Here is a 21,745-nt window from a genome sequence, read left to right on the forward strand (position 1 = left end):
CCTGGGGAGGGGGGGGAGTGGAGAGGGAGATGAGCGCGCTCGGAGGACGCCCCCGGCCCAGCCCAGGTGGGGAGGGAAGAGGCCTCGCCCCCCCCCGCAGCCCAGGCGCGGCACATGCGCGGAGCACCCCCTCCCCCCACCCCCCACCCCCGCCGGCCCCCCACCTGGTGAGCGAGCGAGCGCCGCAGCCCCGTCCCGGCCGGAGATCCGAAGGCGGCGGCCCGAAGCGTCCGGCGCGTCCTCCGGCGTGGCGTGCGTGGCGTGCTGACGTCAGGCGCCGGGCGGGGCGTGGCTTGCGCGGCGCCGCCCCTTCCTGCGGCTGCGGCGTCGGGCTGGCGAGGGCGGCGGCCATGGCGGCCCTGAGGGCGGCCCTGAGGGCGGCGGGGGCGGCCGGGGGGCGCCTGGCGGCCGGGCGGGGCTTCGCGGGCGAGGCGGGCGGAGAGCGCGTCACGCACACGGGCCAGGTGAGCCGGGCGGGGGGGAGGAGGAAGGGGGGGGCCTGGCCGCAGGAGCCCCGAGATGGACGACGACGGCGCACCGGGGGGGGGGGGGGCTGGCCTGGCTGCGTCTCGCAGGCCCAAGACCCCCCCCCCCCGCCTTTCCCCAGAAGCGCCTCGGCCCCCCCGCCCCCCCCCGGCCGTGTGATTCTGAGCCCGCGCTAAGACCGCCAGTGAGCAACTCCCCCCGGTTTCCTTCAGCCGAGTGACTGGCCGGAGGGCTCTTCCCCGAATCTGGCACCATTCAGGCCTGCTGAGGCCAGCTCAGAGCCTCTTGTGGCGCAGAGTGGTAAGGCAGCGACATGCAGCCTGGAGCTCTGCCCATGAGGCTGGGAGTTCGATCCCAGCAGCCGGCTCAAGGTTGACTCAGCCTTCCATCCTTCCGCGGTCGGTAAAATGAGTACCCAGCTTGCTTGCTGGGGGATAAACGGTCATGACTGGGGAAGGCACTGGCAAACCACCCCGTATTGAGTCTGCCATGAAAACGCTGGAGGGCGTCACCCCAAGGGTCAGACATGACCTGGTGCTTGCACAGGAGGGGAGACCTTGACCTTTAATGTTAGCAGATGTAGTACTAGAGAGAGTTGCCCTGTTTGTATTTCTGGTAGATAAATTCGGTTATATATTTTCTGTGCGCGATGGTATCTTTCTTTTAAGACGACTTGATATAATTTAAACCACTTTGTCCCAATATAAACAGGCTCTAGGATATTCCCACCACAGGTAAAAAAAACCAGCTCTGTCTTTCTCACCATACCCGTGCCTGCATTCATCCTCCTCTGATCTGCATATTTTTAGTAATCTATAAGATGAAAGATGCCACATATATATCATTTTAAGTTGGTTTTCTATGAATGTTAAACATATTTTAAAATTTAACCCTGTAGAAAATATTAAATTAAATTTTTATTCATTTTTTATTCCACCTAATCTGAAAGTGATTGGAACTTTTCAAGCTATTTTGTAATAGGATACAGTAAATATTCCTTATAGAGGCTTTATGTGATCTTAACATTGTTTCACATTCTTTGAGTGGTATTGTAAGAAGCTGTGTCTTTTAAATGAAGAAACTTGTAGTATTTTTGCTCTGATAGTATCTAGAACATTACTTGCTTCTTTACTGTGATCTCTTCAGAACAGGCCTTGCCTGCTCCGGGAGCCACTGCCATCTTGAGGCGAGATGGGTGGCAACCGAAGAGAAGGACTTCTCAGTCATAGAACCCAAACTTTGGAATTTCCTCACTATAGGGCAGGGGTAGTCAAACTGCGGCCCTCCAGATGTCCGTGGACTACAATTCCCAGGAGCCCCTGCCAGCGAATGGAATTGTAGTCCACGGACATCTGGAGGACCGCAGTTTGACTACCCCTGCTATAGGGATTTGCCTGCCTTACTCTGTTACTGTTTTCTGTCCGCGAGTGAAGACTTTGGTTTGGTATGCCCCTGCTCTAGTTGTGTGGTTTTATGTCTACTTCTTGTTTTAGCAAATATATATTAAATATCTATTTTTGAATATTGTTTTGGCCCCTAAGGAATTTAGGGCAGTGTACACGGCTCTTCTCCCTAACCTCTATTTTGACTCCAGAACAGCCCAGAGAGGGAGGGTCAACTGAAAGAGGGACTGACCTGAAGCTACCCTGTGAGATTTATGGGCAGACTCTGGGTTTGGACTAGGGTTGGGCGCTTTGGCGCCTGAAGCAGCTGGTCGCTCCCGACACAGCCAGCACTGCACCGCGGGGGGGGGGGCAGGTGCGGGTGTCGGAGCACCCAACCCTAGTTTGAACCCCTTGCAGAGACTGTTTTGCCATTTTGATTTTGAAGTGTTATGGCTGCTCTTTGAATTTTTTATGTTGAGGTTTAGTTCATTCATATTGTAAGAACATTTTTGGTTTTGTTTTTAAATGTTTGCATGTTGCCCTGGATCAACTTTAATGCTGGGATGGTTTAAACATGTCCAACTTTCCTTTTTTCTGCCTTGGAAAATTAGTCAGTAACATCAGTATTAACTGAAATGTAGCATAACAGCTTATAAAAAAAAACAAAGAACAGCAAAACATAATATGGTAATTAGTGTGTTGGGTCTGTTCATTCTGAATTTGGATTGCTAAAATGGAAACACTTTATAAATAGTGTGCATTTTAAATAGTGTGTGGATCTTTTTCATTTACACTTGGTCATGTGCATATTATTGCCTGACTTCAGTAGTATTAAAATGGGGGGAAACAGCCTGGATATTTGTAGACAGCTTTACCACAGATTCAAAGCCACAAGATTTCTAGGATATAAGCTCTCAAGAGTCAAGAGATAACTCTATCTCATGATGGAAGCTTTGACTCGCAAAACCTTGGAATTCATTTTCTGTCTTGTAATGCAGCCCCATACTGGGGCTGTGCATGTGCTCGTCTTTTGTGGGGAAGGGGGTGCTCTCGCCCTCTAAACAATGCATGTGCCTGTTTTCCCACTGGATAACCACATGTTCCAAGGGCTAAGAGCCCCTTGCCCTCAGTTCTTTTTTCACTGCTGCGAGGAGAGAACATGTTGGTTTGCCTCTGTGTACATCAACTCGGTCTTGCCTTTCTGGCTCAACCTTTCTCCTCAGCTGAGGAAAGAAATTTCCAACATGGGTTCTAAGGCCCTTTTCAGAAAATGCATGAGGTGTTGCACACTGTCAAGCACAATAGGTGCCTACTTTGGGAGAGTACCTAATATTGCAGCATGAATCATCTGACAAAAATTCATGCCCACAGCTCAGTTGGACTGATCATGCCTAAAAGCAGTGCTGTGGGAGAAGGCTATTTTTGTGGCCCCACTGAGACTGTCTTCTGAGCCACTGTCTCAGTTCCTCTGAGAGGATTCTGAGGTTGGGGTTACCACTGGCTTGGTCCATGGCACTGATACAGTTTTTGGAATCTACCAGACCCCTGCTTTGACCATGCCTGGGATGGCTGCAGAGAGTCTTCAGCTTCTGGGCGATGCTCAGAAGAAGGCCTGTTCTGGCAACCCACCACCTAAGAAGCCCAAAAAGACAAAGCACAAGGAGAAGGTGCTCCCCTCCAGTATCAGCCAGAGCTTGGGTCCATCTAGAGACAAGGATCCAATGTTGCCCCCACAGTGACCCAGCAATTGCCAACTCCTGCCCAGTGCCCAATTAGAGGCTCAGCTTGCTTTGCTGAGGATGAGCAGACGGAGGGCCGTTCGGGCCAGGGGAAGTACATCAGCCTTTGATTTAGAGACAGATGTCTCAACCCTTGTATTTATTTTTGTTTATTTATTTCTATTTCTATAAGGCTCAGGGCAGTTTACATATAGCAAAGAGGAAGTACATATTATGAAGAAGAACAGCATAATCCATACATTCAGGTAGACAGTAGTGACATTGGTTTAACTTGTGATAACAGTGTGTATAACATCAAGTTGACTTGCTAACTACATGACAGTGGTTCCATGGGAAGACCGGTGTGGGCTTCAGTAGGTTTTCTGGGAGCCCAGCAGATGTCATTGTTTTGATTGGCCTCAACCAAATGCCTGGCAGAAGAGCTCCTTTTTGTAGGCCCTGCAGAACTGTGGAAGTTCAGGCAGGGCCCTGATCTCTTCAGAGAGCTCATTCCACCAGAAAGCTCTGGCCCTGGTTGAGGTCCAACGTGCTTCTTTCGAGCCAGGGATCACCAGCCAGTTGGATGTGCCCTGTCACCAGCCTACCTTGAGCAGTGGGACTGGCTGTTCCAAGATGAGGATCCCGGGGAGGGCTTTGGTTTTGATGAGGAACTGCAAGCACTAGTCTGCTTCAGTTCTTTGCTGCAGGCCTGTGCATGCACAGTCCCAATGTGTGTCTGCACACTAGACATTAATGAACTACAATTACAGGTAAGTGCAACTCTATTATCCTGTTGGTCTTGAAGGTGCTCTTGGCGATTGGGTCAATTTGGGGGGTCCTCGTCACTGGTCTATCCTTTTTTAACTTTAAAATTTTTATTAGACAAAAGAGAAAAAAATATGACAATGCCAACAAATACTTTGAAAGCACACACACAAAATGATTAACAAAATACACAAATTAAAATAATTACATAATTAACTCATACACATTGCCATTTGGATAATTCTTTTAATACATTATTCCAGACTGAATCAAATTCATTACTTTGACAAGCTCCTTGAATTACTCTTATGAGATTTTTTTTCTAGAATCCAAAAGCCTGATGGAAGAGATCTGTTTTGCAAAACGTACAGAATTGTTTCAGTTCTGGTAGGGCCTTGATCTCATTGGAGAGCTCATTCCACTGGGTTGGGGCTGTAGATGAGGAAGCTCTGGCTCTGGTTGAGATTTCTTTGGGGCCAGGCAGATTATCCTTCCGATGGAAGGATATATATAAGGCATATAAGTCCCTTTGCCTCTAGTATACATACAGTACAAATATCCAAACTTATAGATACATCTACCACTGAGCCATTGGCTCCAGACTGCTGGTGTGATGGTAAGGATGAAATGATCAGAGCAGTGTGTGTGAGAAATCAATTTTTAAAATATAACTCATAAAGACTCATGAGTTTTTTTTATAGCAAAAATAGCAATTATTTGTAGCCTTGGAAACCAGTTGAGTATTCTTCCAATATGAGCATCGTTCAGTGCAATGAAGTGACCTTTAGGTTACTTTTTTAGTCTAACCCATGCAAGTAAAAAAGGATTTTTTCTTGTTTATAAATCTAATCTTGGCCACATTCTGGGCTTTAAGTATTGTGCTGCCATTGAGGCTTGTTTTTTAAAATGCCAATGCTTAAGAGTCGAAGTTTTTTTCTCACATCCTCGTTATAGACTGTTTTTCCCAAGTAAAGAAATGTGGTTTAAGGCTGGGTGATTCTCCCTTCTGCCCTCCATTGCTTTCTGTCTTGCTGTTTTGCTACTGGGGTTGTCTGCCATTTTTGGTGTAGTGATTAAGAGTAAGTTAATTGATTGGTTGATTAATTGACATGGCATTGCACAGCATCAGTGTTGGAGGCAGGTTACTGGCCTCCACCCTAGTGACCCGAGAGATGGGGTGGAGGTTAGAAGGGGTTCGAGCATGATCATATCTCAAATCCCTCTCAGGGCTACCCAGTCCAGCAATTACTCGGTTTGGGGTGCACTTTGTATTGTATGTTGGCCCATGTTCAGGTGGAGGAGGGGAATAAGGGAAGGGTTTTGCGCTTAATTAGGTTAGATTTCATTTCAGGGATTGGATAGGATTGATTTGAGTGAAGCTGTGGTGTTTTAATTAATTAGGAATTAATTATGTAATTAGAATTGATTAATTAGGTATTAGTTAATTAGAATCAATTAGGGGTTAGTTAATTGATTAGTTGATTAGACATAATTATCTATGGTTAGTTCAGGTATTCTGTAGTGTATCTACTTGGACTAATTGGTTGTTGATCTGGCACTTTGGAGTGAGCGAGATAGGATCTAGGATTGCTAGAGGGTGTTATTCTGATCACTGCAGAGGTTTCCCATGTGCGGTATTTTCCCGTGTTTGCCACCTAAAACTTGTGGCCTTGTTGGGTGGGCCTTGGTCTCAATTTGTGGCCTTGCAAATGGAGGCCTTCCCCCTATTGTTCATATGCTTTCTCTGATCGATGTATCCTAGGTCTTTCTTGGACTTACCCAGGTCCCGTGTCATCTTCTTGTTGTTAGCATACAAATATGGGCTAGTGTGGGAGGAAGGAGGAAGAAGAAACCCTGCTGTAGCCTAAGAAATATGTTCTAATGGGGTGCATGTGATGGGTTTTTGTAATCTCTTCAAGGGTGAGCTACTGCACCTTCAGTATCTAGTCCCAAATTTAACCTAATGTACACTGCATATATGGTTACAGTGTGAACCATGATTTGGAATGAGTCACATCAGAGATTGTATCTTTAGAATGTATCTCTTGTGCCTGGCATCTGATGAAACTTCCAGATAATGGAAATGTTTTATCGCAGGAAAATCTCTCATTAGGCAATGAAATTCTCTTTTTAAAAATTGATAACACAGCTGTTTCTCTTTAATCGGTGCTGTAATTATAAGGAAGAGTATTGCCCTAGTTACAGACTTGATCCTAAACAGTTTTCTTGAGTTTGATGTGACTTTCTTGATGGTTTACTTAGGATTTCAGTTTTATTTGTACTTTGAAAAATTAAATAATCAATCCCTTTTGTTTCACACTTTTCCCAGACCAATATAGAAAAATGGTGCTTGGAAAATGCATGAAACATTCTGCGAGGATTATTGATTAAATTCTGTTAATTGCATGAAAAGTGAGTTCATTGCAAAATTTTGTGTTTAGAAAATACCACATGGAAACAGTGCAAATAATTGTTCATTGCTAAATTTTCAGTGTTTAATTTTTCCCATTTCTTGGTAAATAAGATCTATTCTTGCCTTAGAGGTACAGCAATCCTGCAGGTATTTAATTTCCTCAAACTACATGGAGACATTATTATTTCTATAACTTTCTTTTTCCTGCTCCGGTTTTTCCTACACCCATGCTTGAGATGAGATTCGAAGATTTTTTTCCATTTCCTTTTTCCAGGTTTATGAAGAAAGCGACTACAGAAGGGTTCGATTTGTTGGAAGACAGAAAGAGGTATGGGGTGGGCACTTACCTTGATGTTATTTTCTGCCATAATGATGACTTCAGTGGTTAGTTTCAATTTTGTGAGCAAACTGGACCTATAGTGATAACATTATTTGTTTCTTATATCCTGCCGGTTGGTCCAGCATGGAATATAATAATCCTGGGAAATCGTCCATCAACACTTTGTCTAGACATAGACCTGCTTAGCTTTAACTTTAAATCAGACTGTGGGCCTCATCTGGTCAGTCTTCATAATGTTACTAAGTCATTCATGTGCATAGTACAAGTGCCTGAGATCCATGATGCTCCATGAGTGTGTTTCTGCTGCATGCATACAGCTTAGGGCTCAAGTTGCATTTAAGTGGAGCCTTTGTTATTTTACCAGAAGCTGGTAGCTTACAAGTACATGAACATAATTCTTATTATTGGCCACAAGTCAAAGCTGTTGGATTTGACTCTGTTGAAATATAAGACTGAATGAATGAATGAATGAATGAATGATGTACAAGCCTATAGCACTAACGGTGTTGTGCTGTTTACTTCAGAAATGCAATTGTATGCATGCGGATTTTAGTTCTTTTATAAGAGACACTAGCTTCAAAGCCCGTTCATAAGAATGGGCTTTGAAAGCCCCCCCCCATTGTGCCCACTTCCCCATGGTGCACCAAGTGCGCCCAAAGCGACCCTCAAAGAGGTGACAGGTATGCTTGGTGGGCCGCGGGGAAACCATCCCCGGTCCCCTCCCCCCCAGCAAGCCGCGGCTTCCCAGCTGGGTGGCATGGAAGCCCTCCCCAGTCCTCCGCAGCGAGTGTGAGGCTTTCCCGGGTGCGTGCTCTTCTCACTGGAGGGCCCGTGATCCGCCTTGTGTCTGGGTGGTGTGGCTGTTGTGATCCGGAAGCACCCAGCTTTGCTGAGCACGTCCGGATTAGGCTGTGCGCTCAGCTCCTGGAGGCCGGCTCAATCTGGAGGCAGGCAAAGCTGGGCGCATCCGGATTGGGCCACTGACCTGGACACCACCCGGACAGCGCCAATGGTTAAGATTACCACATATACTCGCATATAAGCCGACCCTCATATAAGCCGAGGCACTAAATTTTACCACAAAATCCGGGCAAACCTATTGACTTACATATAAGACGAGGGTGGGAAATGCAGCAGGCTACTGGTAAATTTACAGGGTGGCCTAAGCGCTTAATCCATGCTCAATCATCACAGGCTTTCCCATCCAGCCTCCCTCCCAACAGATACAGAAAAGTCAAGAGGATCAATAGCTGCTGGTTTTTGTTCCCCGCTTTTCACTAACCAAAGGAGTCTCAAAGCGGCTTACAATTGCCTTGCCTTCCTCTCTTGATGCCAGACATCCTGAGAGAGCACTGACAGAACTGCTTTGTGAGAACAGCTCTGGCAGGAGAACCAAACAGTGCCCCCCAACCCAGCAAACCAGAGCAGAACAATAGTACCCAAAGTTGGCAACCTACTACAACAAGTACAACAGCTATCAAATTGGGGGCTACAGTGCCCCCCAGAACAAAACACTGATATAAAGAACTGTAAAACTGAAAACTGAAAGAAAGAACTGTAAAAATCAACTTTTAAAAGAAACACAACCCCAAGAAAAAAAGGCAAACAATGCTTCCCCTCAGATAAAAGAAGAAACACTGAAAAAACAGTAAATCCCAAAGCACCCCCAAAACCCACCCCACCCACAGAAACCAAAAGAATAGTTTGAAAGAAGTGATTAGGAATGAAGGGGGGAAAATATCAGAATCCCTCAGTCAAACCATTGATGTCCTACAAACTGCCAGAGTAAGCTTTCAAGATATTTGCAGAAGGTTCGCTGGGAGCAATTAGCTCACTTGCAAAGAGCTCAGGATGCAAATGCAATGCTGCGGGTGGTTGTCTGGGGATAGGCTGTTAATCAATTACCCATGTATAAGCCGAGGAGGTCTTTTAAGTGCTAAAAATTCGGTTTATATGCGAGTATATACAGTATTATTATAAGAGACAAGAAATATATTAGAAGAGCTTTTTAAAAGACTGTTTTCAACCTGTACTAAATTTGCCTGTTATTTCAGTTTCATAAATATTCTACCTTCAAAGGTTTTTCCGGTGTCTGCTGCTATTGAAAAGGAATCTGCAGAATAGATTGGTTTTGAAGCCCCGGTCCCCTTAAAAATCCAGTTGGTATTGAATCCCCCACCCTTGGTGGGTGAGTGAGTTCAGCTCTTCTGAACTGACTCACCTGTTATTCAGCTGGTGTGTATTGCCTCCCATTCCCCACAAGAGTTGACTTTTGTGCTGTGGTCTTACATTGGCTTGGACCAAGCAAGTGCTAGGTATATTTCAGCTCAGCAATGTTATGTTTGTGTTTTAGATCTCAGTGAAAAGGTGAGTTTCATTTTATGTCTCGTATCTACTGTTTCTCTCTTCTTTCTTGCAGTCAGAGTTCATCCCAGTGATGTGGCACCAGTGGGTGTGAGCTAAAAAATATGCACATCAGGATATTTATTTATTTATATTTATTTATTTGTATATATACCGCCCTCCCTGGAGGCTCAGGGTGGTTTACATAAGAACAAACAACAATACATAAAACAGTCTATGAACATGTGAATAAGGTTCAGAAAGTCAAATATCTTTTGAGTTTTACATAAACGTTTCCTGAAAATGTGGTAGTGGCAGTTCACACCTCAGTCCATATTTGTGTATGCTGGTACTTCTGCCCGATTCGTGAAAGAAGTCTTTAATAGCTATAACAGCTGAAATGCCTGCAAATGTTGACCACTGAAAATCTTCCTGTTGTGCCATTGTAGGTAAATGAGAACTTTGCAGTTGATCTAATTGCCGAGCAACCCGTGACTGAAGTTGGAACCAGAGTTGTAGCTTGCGATGGTGGTGGTGGAGCTCTGGGACATCCTAAAGTGTATATCAACTTGGTAATGTGGTTTTATACTTCCTCTCACAGTGGGTACATTATTTTGCTTAATGATATCCTTTAGGGGGCCAGGGAAGAAGAGGACACTTGACAGGCCTGCCCCTAACCCATCAAGGACAGCCCAGCAACCATGCATGGAGCAGGGCGGGGGAGGGGAGCCTTATTTTTGCTGGCAGCAAAAAAGAAAAGAAGAGAAGCCTTTGGAAAACTGCAGCTCATTGTTGTTGTTGCTGTTGCTGTGGTGGCTTACAAAGTCCAGCTACATTCCCCATTAAAACCCATTAAAAGGACAGTCCAGGGAAAGCAGAAAAAGATGGCGGCGGCGGCAGTAGTGAGATAACAACGCACAGCTGTGCCTGGCTTATTTTTGTTTTTCTATCTCTACTGGTCTCTGTTTCGCGTTTAGAGGAGTTTCAATATATGCTCTTTATCTGAACAAGAAGCATAATACAAGAAAATAAAGAAAATAAGGACAAGAAACTCCCTGTTAAAACAAGAACTCCTGCAGTCTAAACAAATGGGAGCGAAAAAGAGGCTACATTCACCTGCTGATCAACCTGGGTGCAGTGCCGAGAAACAACTAAAGCTTGATTACTACTTGAAAACAAAGAATTCGGAGCCTACACTAGAAACTGCTCTATTTAGCAACAGATATTCTATCTTGGAGGAAGACTCCCCCACTCTGGTAGTTGAAAGAAGACTTTCAAGTCCACCGAAGTTGTCTTCACCAATCGAGAAAGATACGGGGGTGCAATCACCGTGTAACAAGCAGGCAAGTAACTTTGAGCTCCTTTTTAAACAATCAATTCTGATAACTGAGACAGTAGTTAATTTGTTTACAAAAATTGACCAAATAAACCTTCATTTGACTGAATTGAAGGAAGCAGTATACAACCTTAAGGAATTTCACTTAAAGGGACAGAGGTACAGTGTTGAGAAAGCAAATTACCCAAAAGTTAAAACAAAATCTCAAGATATCCTCCCCAAAGGAAATGCTAATCAGAAAACCGTTCCCTCAGTGCTCCCTCCTAGTAACCTGCAATTGCATATCAATAATACAAAAAACACTCGCAGGCTCCAACGAAATCAGCTGGCTATTCTGGTGGGAAACCTCAGAGTAAATTACAATAAGTGGAATTCTAAAAGAGCCGTGCTTAATTCCTTGACACAAATTCTCCAATGCAAAATAATGGAGGTTAACATAGACAACCTCCACTGGTTGCCAAGTGAGAACTTTTATAAAAGGCTGGTCATTACATTCAGACATAACAGGACTGTAACCATGCTTACGCGCAGGAGGGAACTGTTTGTCAAGTACCAGATTTTCTTAACCAGGGTGTTTAAAGACTCTGTCTGTTCCCCTCTATGCAAAGTAAAGTCTAATCAACAGGAGCCAAGGAATTTGGTACCAACTTCAAGGGCATCAATGAGAAAGGGTAAAGAATTACAAAATAGTTCTGGGCATATGACCTTGTTTACCAAAATAAATAATAAAGAGGCAAGCTCACAACCAGGTCCCCAAGCTTTTCGAAAGCATGACCAGACCTACAGCCAGAAAAGCTTGGAAAAGAGCCAAATAATGTTAAGAAGTAAAATCCGGACAGTCATCAATCAAGTGACAACGGGAGATGACAAAGGTGGGGCACGAGGAAATCAGAATCAAGATGCACCGGCAAGAAGTCACCTTTCTGCATCTTTCGACTCAATGCCCCCACTGGAAACATCTTATTGTTCAGAAATGGAAGTAAACCAGGAGGAAACAATACCTCCAACAGATACAGAAGCTGCTGGAGTATCTATAGTACAACCCTCCCTTTCTCCTAGGGACAAAATAATTCAGGAATCATCAGTAGTTAAATCCCAAGGAATGTTGCTCCTCCAGGAAGTGGAGTTGGATCCTCCTGCCCTACACAAAGTGTTTCAGGAGAGGCAAGTACAATCTATGCCTAATCCAAAATACTTGGCACAAGAACTGCTTGAGCTGCAAGAACGGAATGAATCGGGAGCGCACGACCAAATAAATCCACAATCTATCTTTGAAGGAGAAAGTAGACAGGTACCACTTTTGATAGATCTGGACTCTACGAGCTCCTGACGCCAAGATAGGCCCATCTCCCACAGACCAACCAACCCACTTAAGCTATTATCTTGGAATATAGCGGGCTGGTCTAGGGTCCTCCATAGGGTAGAAGAAATTCCCTTTTTACACCATCCCTGTGACATTATAGCTCTCCAGGAAACGTGGACAAAAGCCGATCTTGATTTTGATGGATATTACTCCTTCAAGCTGGAAGCAGCGCAAGGACAAGGCCCTGGGAGACTGAAAGGTGGCTTGGGTTTCTTGGTATCCACTAAACTAAAGGCAACATGCACTCCCCTAAATCCTTTAAGCAATCTGGCTTTTGGTATTCTGGTAAGCTGGGGAGCCAGCAAAATTTTGATCTATAATGTCTATCTCCCTCCCCAAAAGAGGGTCATGGACACCAAAGCTGCTTGGAAAGCTCTAGAAGAATACATACTTGATACCAGTCTGGATCATCCATCAGCAGGAGTCTTGGTCGTAGGGGATCTAAATGCACGTATTGGACCAGATGATCAAACTTTGCGAACCAAACACAAAATAACTTGGATCAGCAATGAGGAGGGCTCAGTAAGCCACTTCCTTACCCGTGCTTCTAAAGATAAACGCTCCAACCAAGCGGGGGCTCAACTTGCCTCAATGGCTCATAAATTAAACCTATTTGTATTAAACGGGTCAACACCCGGAGACCACCCTGGAGAATTTACATACTTGGCAGGAACAAGAGCTAGCACTATTGACTATATGCTGACCGATGCAATTTTTGGCAGGTCAGTTAGTGACTTTCAAGTGCTTCCATACTTAGAAGGGGATCATCTCCCTCTTCTCCTTCATTTCTCTCCCCCTGACCAACACTTCCAATATGAACCTGCGTACTATCCCCAAATTGCTCTAATGGAAAACACTGGTTGTCGGATAAGATGGTCCCCTCAACTAGATGATTCGGTAAAAAGAATGTTAGTCTCGGACAACTTAAAGGAACTGCGCAAGAAGCTTCTTGTGCCCAGTTCTTGCCAGAACCTTCTTTCCTTGTATGCTGAACTCACTGACAAGTTGAAGCCTGTCCTAACCAAAAAAAACATCCCACATAGTCCGACAACGGGCTATTTTGGCAAACCTTGGTTCGATAAAGACTGCATCAAATCAAAGAAAGATCTAACAGCCGCTTACAAACGGTATAATGAAAACGGAGCTGGGTCTTTGAATAACAAGCCTTTACAAATTTTAAATCTTAAGAAACAGTATAAAAATCTAATAGCTCGTAAGAAGAAAAAATACAGTCTTGAGCTCTGGCAGTCCTTAATACAGTCTGTGAAAAATAAGAACACCACTCTCTTTTGGAAACTGACCTCAGGGGTGAAGTCAAGTGGCAGAATGACTACTGACCTATGCATCCCCCCACAAAAGTGGGTCACTCACTTTCAAAACCTTTATAACGATGCTTCAGAAATGAACCAACCAGGCACATTGGAGGGGCTCCCTGAGTGGCCTCCAGTCACTCAAAATGAAGTAAAATCACTTATTAATCAGTTAAAGGGAGGCAAGGCCCCGGGGCTGGATGGGATCCCCCCTGAACTTCTAAAGAATAATGAGGAATGGTGGAGCCCAATATTAGCAACTCTTTTTACATCTACTAATTCCTCAGGTCATATTCCCAGTAGTTGGCTGACAGCAGTAGTTGTACCTTTATATAAGACTGGCAAACGAAGTGACCCAGCAAACTATCGCCCTATCAGCTTACTGAGTATTCCCAGCAAATTATATGCCAAACACCTACTAGAGAAACTCTCGAGTTGGAGCGAGCAGGAAGGGCTGATAGGGTCCGAACAAGCTGGCTTCAGAGAAGGTGCCTCCACTATCGATCACTGCTTGACTATCCAACACCTAGCAGAAAAATACACCTCTGCAAAATCTGCTCTCTACGCAGTATTTGTTGATTTTAAAGCGGCCTTTGATTCCATCTCTAGATCTCGCCTCTGGAAGAAATTGGAGAACACCTCTATTGACCGACGGCTTCTTGCCCTTATTAAATTATTATACCAGGGTACAACAATAAGGGTCAGATGCAGCAACCAAGGCCACCTTACCAATCCCATTAATGTTACTAAAGGAGTTAGACAAGGCTGCATCTTAGCTCCTACTTTGTTTAATATTTACATTAATGGTATAATTAACTCATTCCAGGACAAGGAATTTCATCCCCCTAGTTTAGCCCATCGACCAATTCCTATTCTCCTTTATGCTGATGACGTAGTTTTACTTTCCAGAACTGCAGTAGGACTCAAAAGAATGCTAAGGAGGCTTAGCAGTTACTGTAAAGAAGAACAACTACAAGTAAACTACAAAAAAACAAAGGTCATGATTTTCGGCAAGAGGACCAAACCAAAAATTTGGAAACTAGACAACTATAAAATTGAAGAAGTCCACAGATTCAAGTACCTGGGAATTGTATTACAATCTTCATGTGCTAGGACTGCGCACTGTCAATATGCTGCTGAGCAAGCCCAAAGATCGGCTAACAACATTCTCAAATTCTTTCGAACCAAGGGGAAATACTTTGTACCAGCTGCCCTAGAGCTCTACAAAGCCAAGACACTTTCTCAGCTGCTTTATGGCTCCTTTTCAGGAACCCCAACATCCAGTGTTATGTTACTGGAAAGGGTGCAGTCAATATTTCTAAGGAAGATCATCCAGCTCCCTAAGTGCGTATCAAATGCTAGAGTGAGATTGGAAACAGGTATGCAGAGTGTGGAAGATAAGATCTATGTGTCATCGATCCTATATTGGCTGAAGCTAACCTATGACCCAAAGCGATTGTCTGCTTTGATCTTAAGAGACAACTTTCAGTCAATTTGGCTAAAAACTGTGAAATGCAAATTATCACAGCTTGGCTTTATGGAACAACAGCTAGCCTTCATACAGCAAGATCAAGCTAAATCCATAATTAAACAAAGGGTCAAGGACATCAGTCGGCAAAGGGATCTAGCCAAAACACCAGAATTTCTGTGTCCAGATAGGATCCGATACACGCTTGTTCCAGCTCCATACCTGTCAGACCTAGAACTTATCACCCATAGAAGGGCCTTCGCCCAAGCAAGATGCTCAGCTCTACCCACTGCCGTGCTGGAGGGGCGATACCAAAAGAAACCCCTTGCTCAGAGACTCTGTCCTTGTGCCAGCGGATGGACAGAGTCAGATGAACATGTGCTTCTGTTCTGCCCCATTTATGACACTATCAGACGCACCTTTATCCAGCCAATTTTGAACACTTACCTGAGATCTTCCACAAAGGAGAAAATCAAGGTACTGCTTCAAGACGAAGATAAGCAAATAACTCTCTGCACAGCTAAATTTTGCACCGCCGCCATGAAATTGCGTACTTGGTATATGGATCAAAAAAATTCTCTCTGATCCAACCTTATAAGTACAAAGCCATTTTTTTTTTTTTTTTTAAACTGGTAACTTAAAGTATGTTTTAAATACTGACTATGATGTCAGACTTTTAACATTTTTATAGTATTGGCAGTTTTCCTGCTTTTTGGATTGTCTTAGTTTTAACTGCATGTATTTGGGTTTTGGTCTGAATGACCGTGAATAAATATTGATTGAAAAGGACAGTCCAAATACAATAATAACATAGCAAAAATAACATGGTGGAACCTCCAACCCCCCCCCCCCCACACACACACACACACACACTTCAAGAGGGAGGAGAAAGGAGAGACAAAAATCATAGGTGACATTTAAAATCTATCAGGGGACCCCAACTGATCTTCCTGCACTGCCCCAACCTCAACCATAGACCCGGTGGAAGAGCTCCGTCTTGCAGGCCCTGTGGGATGCTGGAAGGTCCTGCAGGGCCCGGAGCTCACACAGGAGCTCGTTCCACCAGGTTGGGGCCAGGACCGAAAAGGCCTGGTTGAGGCTAGGCGTGCTTCATGTCAGTCTGGTGCAGCTCATACAGTTTGGTTTCGGAGAATGGATCGAAAACATCTTGTTCCTGTTTAGCCTCAGTTTTACCCTGGTGTTCTCCTAAATGGGGACCCAAAATAATGTCTCCTCTACTCCATTTTATCTTTACAACAACCATCCCATGAGGCAGACTGGCCCAAGGTCACCCAGTGACCTTCCAAGGTGGGCTGGGGAATTGTTTTTTTTAAACGTTTTATTAGTTTCCATTAATAACAGAGAATAGAGGAATAGAACAGAGAAAATGAGATGATTACAGATTTCACCTTAACATTTCAGTGTAGTCCATTGTGAGACTGCCTATTCATAAAGTCCAAATAAGGGTGCTGATGTTTCTGAAATTCTTCCAGCGGCCTTCTATTTACTAAGCTTGTTAATTTTGCCGTCTTAATTCACCAGTTTTGTCAAGCGATTTCTGGGCTTTTATTAGTCTTGCTGCTGCTGTAGCATTAAAAAACGCTCCTTTGCCTCCCCTGGCAAATTCATCAGAAAGAAACTTAAAACAAATGGAACCTTAATTTTTAACATCTTTTCCAAAGAAGGAGAATCTATCACCTACTGAGGAAGCCTTTTCCACTGAGGAACCGCCCTAACTGTTAGGAACTTCTGGATGTTTAACCAAAAATTGACTTAATTTCATACAACTGGGTCTGGTCCAACAACACAGGGCCCAGGACAGATCCATGAGGCACTCCATTTGTCACTTCTCTCCAAGAGGATGACTAACCATTATTTATTTATTTTTATTTTATTTATATAATTGCCACACCCGGACCATGCCGGCTGGTGGTAGTTTACGTTCAAATAATAAAAACCCACACAAAATACAGACCAAGATACAGTTACACGTACTGGCAGCAAAATCCCATCTATATCCTCCAGCCCACCTGCCCATGCCCGGCAACAACCCCCTACCTGCACCTGGGGGGTGGGGTAACTCCTGTCCATATGTCTAGCATGTAGGGCATATACAGGGAGGGACCAGATGTGTGTGGCCTGGCAGAAGAGCTCCATCTTGCAGGCCCTGCAAAACTGTGATTGTTCTGTCAGGGCCCTCAGCTTTTCTAGGAGCTTATTCCACCAGGTCACCTGGTTGAGGCCAGTGTTACCTCCTGGGGGCTGGGGACAACCAACAGATTCAAACCCACAGAGTGGAGAGCTCTGCAGGGAACATAAGGAGACAAGAGGTCCCTCAGATATGCAGGGCCCAGGCTGCAGATGGCCTTGAATATGAACCAAAACAAGCCTGATCTGGAAGCTAACCAGTAACCAATGCAGCTGCCTCAGCACAGGCTGAATATGGGCTCTCCTGAGGACCCTGGCAGCTGCATTTTGGACCAATTGCAATTTCCAAGTCAGGGATAAGGCTGGAGATAGAGCTGGATGTCATCCTCATACTGGTGACACCCCAGGTGACACATGAGCCTAAAGCTAAATGTGAGACCAGGCAGTACCTGGCATGGTCCCGTGTGTCCAGCGATTATTTTTTAAGAAACTGCCTCTTTAAGCCCTTTGGGGAACTCTCCAGATGACAAGGAGAGGTTGACAATATCTTTCAAGGGGCCTCCTATCCATTGGTTGCCCAATTTGTGCAGCCATAATGGACAGGGATCCAGAAGACGGCTAGTCACCCTCTTTGAACCCAGCAACTTGTCCATGTTGGCTATCCTCTGCAACGGCCACGGAGCTTCCAGTTCACGTTCTGTATTGTTGTTGTTGTTGTTGTTATTTAGATTTTTATTCCCCGCCACTCCTGGAACCGTTTCGTGGCAGGTTACAACAGTCTATTAATTAAAAAACCTCAATAAAGCCCCTTTTAAATTAAAAGCAGGACATAAAATTACAACATATGAGTAAAAAACATGGCGGTATAAATCAACTATCCATCCCCCCTCCAGTAACATCCAGTAGGGGAGTGGCAAGAGGGAACTGTAACCTGATTTATACTCTACTTGATCTTGGTGAAAAGGCCAAGAAGCGGATTATACTATTAAAAAATTCCAATCACGATGAGATTAACTGTCTGCCTGTCTATCTTTGGATTTATATACTGCCGCTCTCAATTAGTCTCGCGGCGGTTTACAATAAGACAATAAAATACAATAAACCTCTAAAAACCCCTTAATATATTAAACATTTAAAAGATGGCAGCACAGCCAGAGTTCTAAACCCTGTGCAGCATGCAGTCAAATGAGCTCTCCCATTAGGAGGGAGAGCAGAACGAACCAACACTAAGGGATCCCTCGCCTAATATCCAGCCAGTTGATTAAACGATTTGGCACCATTCAAGTCAATGGGAAATTTTCCCTTTCCATGGTCTGGGGGAGCAGGGGTTTGAGGCAGAGACACCAAATTTGCAGCTGTAACTGGAAGCTTCTCCTCAGAAGAACCCCCAAGTTTTAGAAAGATTGGACCAGGAGGTCCAATTCTCCAGGCACCTTAAGAGGGTGCTCCCATCTGACCTCCATTGCTTTCAATGACAAAAGAAAAAAGATGCTCTGTTCTTGTTGCCCCCCCCCCCTCTGCCTCCAATCTTTTTGAAAGGCTCCTGCAGCTCTGCTGCAAATTTGGTGCCTCTCCCTGAAACCCCTGCACTCCCAGAACATGGAATAGAGGGAAAGGCAAAACATCCCAATCTCCACTTGGCCAAATTGCACTTGCGGTTTGGTGATTCTACCAAGGCTGATTTGGGCAGTTTAACAAGAGGAAGTGTGATTCAGACAATATTTGCCCCCAAAATGACCAACGCAACATTGATTTGGGTACTTTTTAGACTATCCAGAGTGAATCACACCCGCTTCACATCAGCCGGCCTGCATTGATGCCAGTCTGGGTTCCCAGTGTTTCCCTTTAAGTATTACTTGTTAGCGGAGCTCACCTGTAATTAGACACTTTGGATGGCATGTGCTGGGCAAATTGCTCTAATGGCTTTTGACTTGTTAGCTAGCTAGCATGGAAGAAGGGAAACATCATAGTGATCTGATAGCTTGACAGTTTTCTTTGGTTTAATTGCTGTTTTTGTAGTGGATGGAGAGCAGCTCTGCGCTCAGCTCACTTTAGTAGAGGAAGTAAAATTAATTTTTTTCTATGGGAACCTCCATAAATCAGGATGATTCCTTGGTGTGTGTTTCAGGGAAGAATCGGCTTCCTCCTTATTTTATGCATTGGGGAGTTCTTCATTCTTCATCAGAAGGAACTTATTACAACAGTCCTCTGATAGTCATTGGGGGGGGATTCTCCTTGGGAGGGGGGAAAGTGAACTGGTATACCTCAGACTTGAAGCCCTTTTGACTGGACAGTGGACCCCACAGGCCTCTCAGCTGTCAGGATGAAAGGGTTGCAAGTCTTTTTAGTGCACTGGGTTGCTCCCCCCACATCTGAAGGAAGCAAGCTGGCATGCTGAAATTTGGCCTGCCAGCGGGGCCCATGGGACCGTCAGCTGTCTGGGGAAAGCCTTTTCAGTGCACCAGATTGCTTCCCCCCACCTTCCAAGGAGAGGGAAGGGATCCAGCCTGCTGAAATTGTTTGCAGCCCTTCCAGGCTAACAGTGGGGGCCTAAAATGCTGCCAGCTGAAACCCTGAACTGAACTGAACAAAGTTTTGTGGAAGGTTCCCAATCTTCAAAAAAGGGAGGAAAGATGACAGGCCAGTGCAGATAATGGAGCAGATTTGGACAAAGTTGGACAAAGTTCCCCATGAGGTCCTGATGGGTAAACTGGAGGACTGCAGACTGGATTTTCAGAGGGTTGGTGAATAAGGAACTGGCCAGAAAACCGCACTCAAAGCATGGTTGTCAATGGTATTTCATCAGAGTGGAGGGAGGTGAGCAGTGGGGTGCTACAGGGCTTGGTTCTGGATCCAGTACTTTTCAACATTTTTGTCAATGACCTGGATGAGGGGGTGGAGGGACTACTCCTTAAATTTGCAGATGATACCAAATTGAGAGGAGTAGCGAACACCCCAGAAGATAGAGTTTATTGAGATCTGAATGTGCAGGAAAAGTGGGCAAATGAGAACAAGATGCAGTCCAATAAGTACCTCTGGGTCACAAAAATGAGAAGCATGCCTACTGGATGGGAGATACATTTCTGAGTAGCAGTGCGTTTGAATGAGATCTCGGGGGACTTGCAAGCTAAATGTGAGCAGGCAGTTGATGCGGCAGTAAAGGAGAGTGCAGCCTTGAGTCATCGCAACACAACTGCAAGATGTCATAGTCTATATACCACATTGGTCATACTGCACCTGGAGTACAGTTCTGGAGGACTCACTTAAAAAAGGGTGTGGACAAAATTCATAGAATCGCAGAGTTTGAAAGGGCTATACAGGGCATCTAGTCCAACCCCCCTGCTCAGTGCAGGATCAGCCCCTGCATATTGTGCAGAGAAGACAACAAGGATGATCTGGGGTCTGGGCACCAAGCCCTATGAGTAAAGGCTGAGGGACCTGGGCACATTCAGTCTGATGAAGAGGAGGTTGAGAGCAGACTGGATGGCTCTCTTGAGGTAGATTCAAACTTTATTACAATCTCTTGAGGTATTTGAAAGGTGGTAACTTGGAGGAGGACAGGGAGTGGTGCCTTTTGGGAGCAGAGGAGAGGACCCGCAGGAATGGTTATAATGTACCTCCCTATGTTTTATGTAAACCGCCCTGAGCCTTATGGGAAGGTGGCATAGAAATATGATAGACAGACAGACCGATTTACATTTCATGGCTGGATATCATCTTCAGGATAAATATTTCACTTTCAGCCCTGATATCAGCGGCCTAAGGAGGTGGGGAGCTCCCCCTCACTGGTGGACTTCAAGCAGTGTCTGGACAGATCCTTCTCCTGGATGCTTGAGGCTGAACCTGCCTTGAGCAGGGGGTGGGACTAGATGGCCTGTATGGTATCTTTCAACTCTATGATTCTATGACATATTCACGGGAAGCACAAACAGCTGCATTTTCATGAGAAAATTTTGTAGGGGCTTGGACTAGATGACCCTTGAAGTTGCTTCCATCTCTACCTTTATAAGAATATGATGAAAATCACACACAGAATCCACTTGTGTGGCTTGATCAGTCCCAGTGTTCTCATTCGTGTGTTCAGGGGAGTTCACTCCCATGTTACGTGTGCTTAGGAAAACCCTTGGACGTGAGGCTCACGGGAGTGCAGGGTCAGGCTGTGGGTCATCATCAAGCTGAGCAGATCTGTCTTTGGCCTGCAAACAGGGTGGCTTCATGTACTGAAAAGGAGCTGCACTGAAGTTAGTGGTTAGTATTTCTTTTATGTAACTTTTTTTCTCTCCCCTTTTTCAGGATAAAGACACAAAAACAGGAACATGTGGGTACTGTGGACTTCAGTTTACGCAGAAGCACCATCCCTGAAACTGCCTTTTTGTCTCCCGAAAGGCTGTCTACATTTGTTCTGCTGTCACACACATGTATTAAAAAAACTATTCTGGATTTTTGTGTTGAATTCTATCTTTTCCCCTCTGGGGAGTTTGTCCAGCATAAAATATTCCAATTCAAATTTATTTTAATACAGCACTGTGGCCAGATAAAACAGATAGCGAGAAAAAACATTTCAGAGTAGAAAATTGCAAAATCAGGGAGCCAGTACAACATTTAAAATATATAAAATTGTATAATTGATGGTACATTATAAAAATGCATAGTAAAATTCCTCTAAAAAT

The 21,745-nt window shown here is 44.7% G+C and overlaps 1 protein-coding gene across 1 annotated transcript; it reads left to right on the forward strand.

Moving 5' to 3' along the window:
- Nucleotides 1-316: 316 nt before the first annotated feature.
- NDUFS6 (NADH:ubiquinone oxidoreductase subunit S6) lies at nucleotides 317-21,515 on the forward strand. Its single transcript, XM_077310839.1, has 4 exons — nucleotides 317-464; nucleotides 7,042-7,095; nucleotides 9,900-10,022; nucleotides 21,369-21,515. Exons 1-4 carry the CDS (start codon nucleotides 351-353, stop codon nucleotides 21,435-21,437), a joined length of 360 nt encoding a protein of 119 aa, XP_077166954.1. The 5' UTR covers nucleotides 317-350; the 3' UTR covers nucleotides 21,438-21,515.
- The last annotated feature ends 230 nt before the right edge of the window (nucleotides 21,516-21,745 follow it).

Source organism: Paroedura picta, chromosome 14 (assembly GCF_049243985.1).
Source record: "Paroedura picta isolate Pp20150507F chromosome 14, Ppicta_v3.0, whole genome shotgun sequence".
In the NCBI taxonomy this organism is placed as follows: Eukaryota; Metazoa; Chordata; class Lepidosauria; order Squamata; family Gekkonidae; genus Paroedura; species Paroedura picta.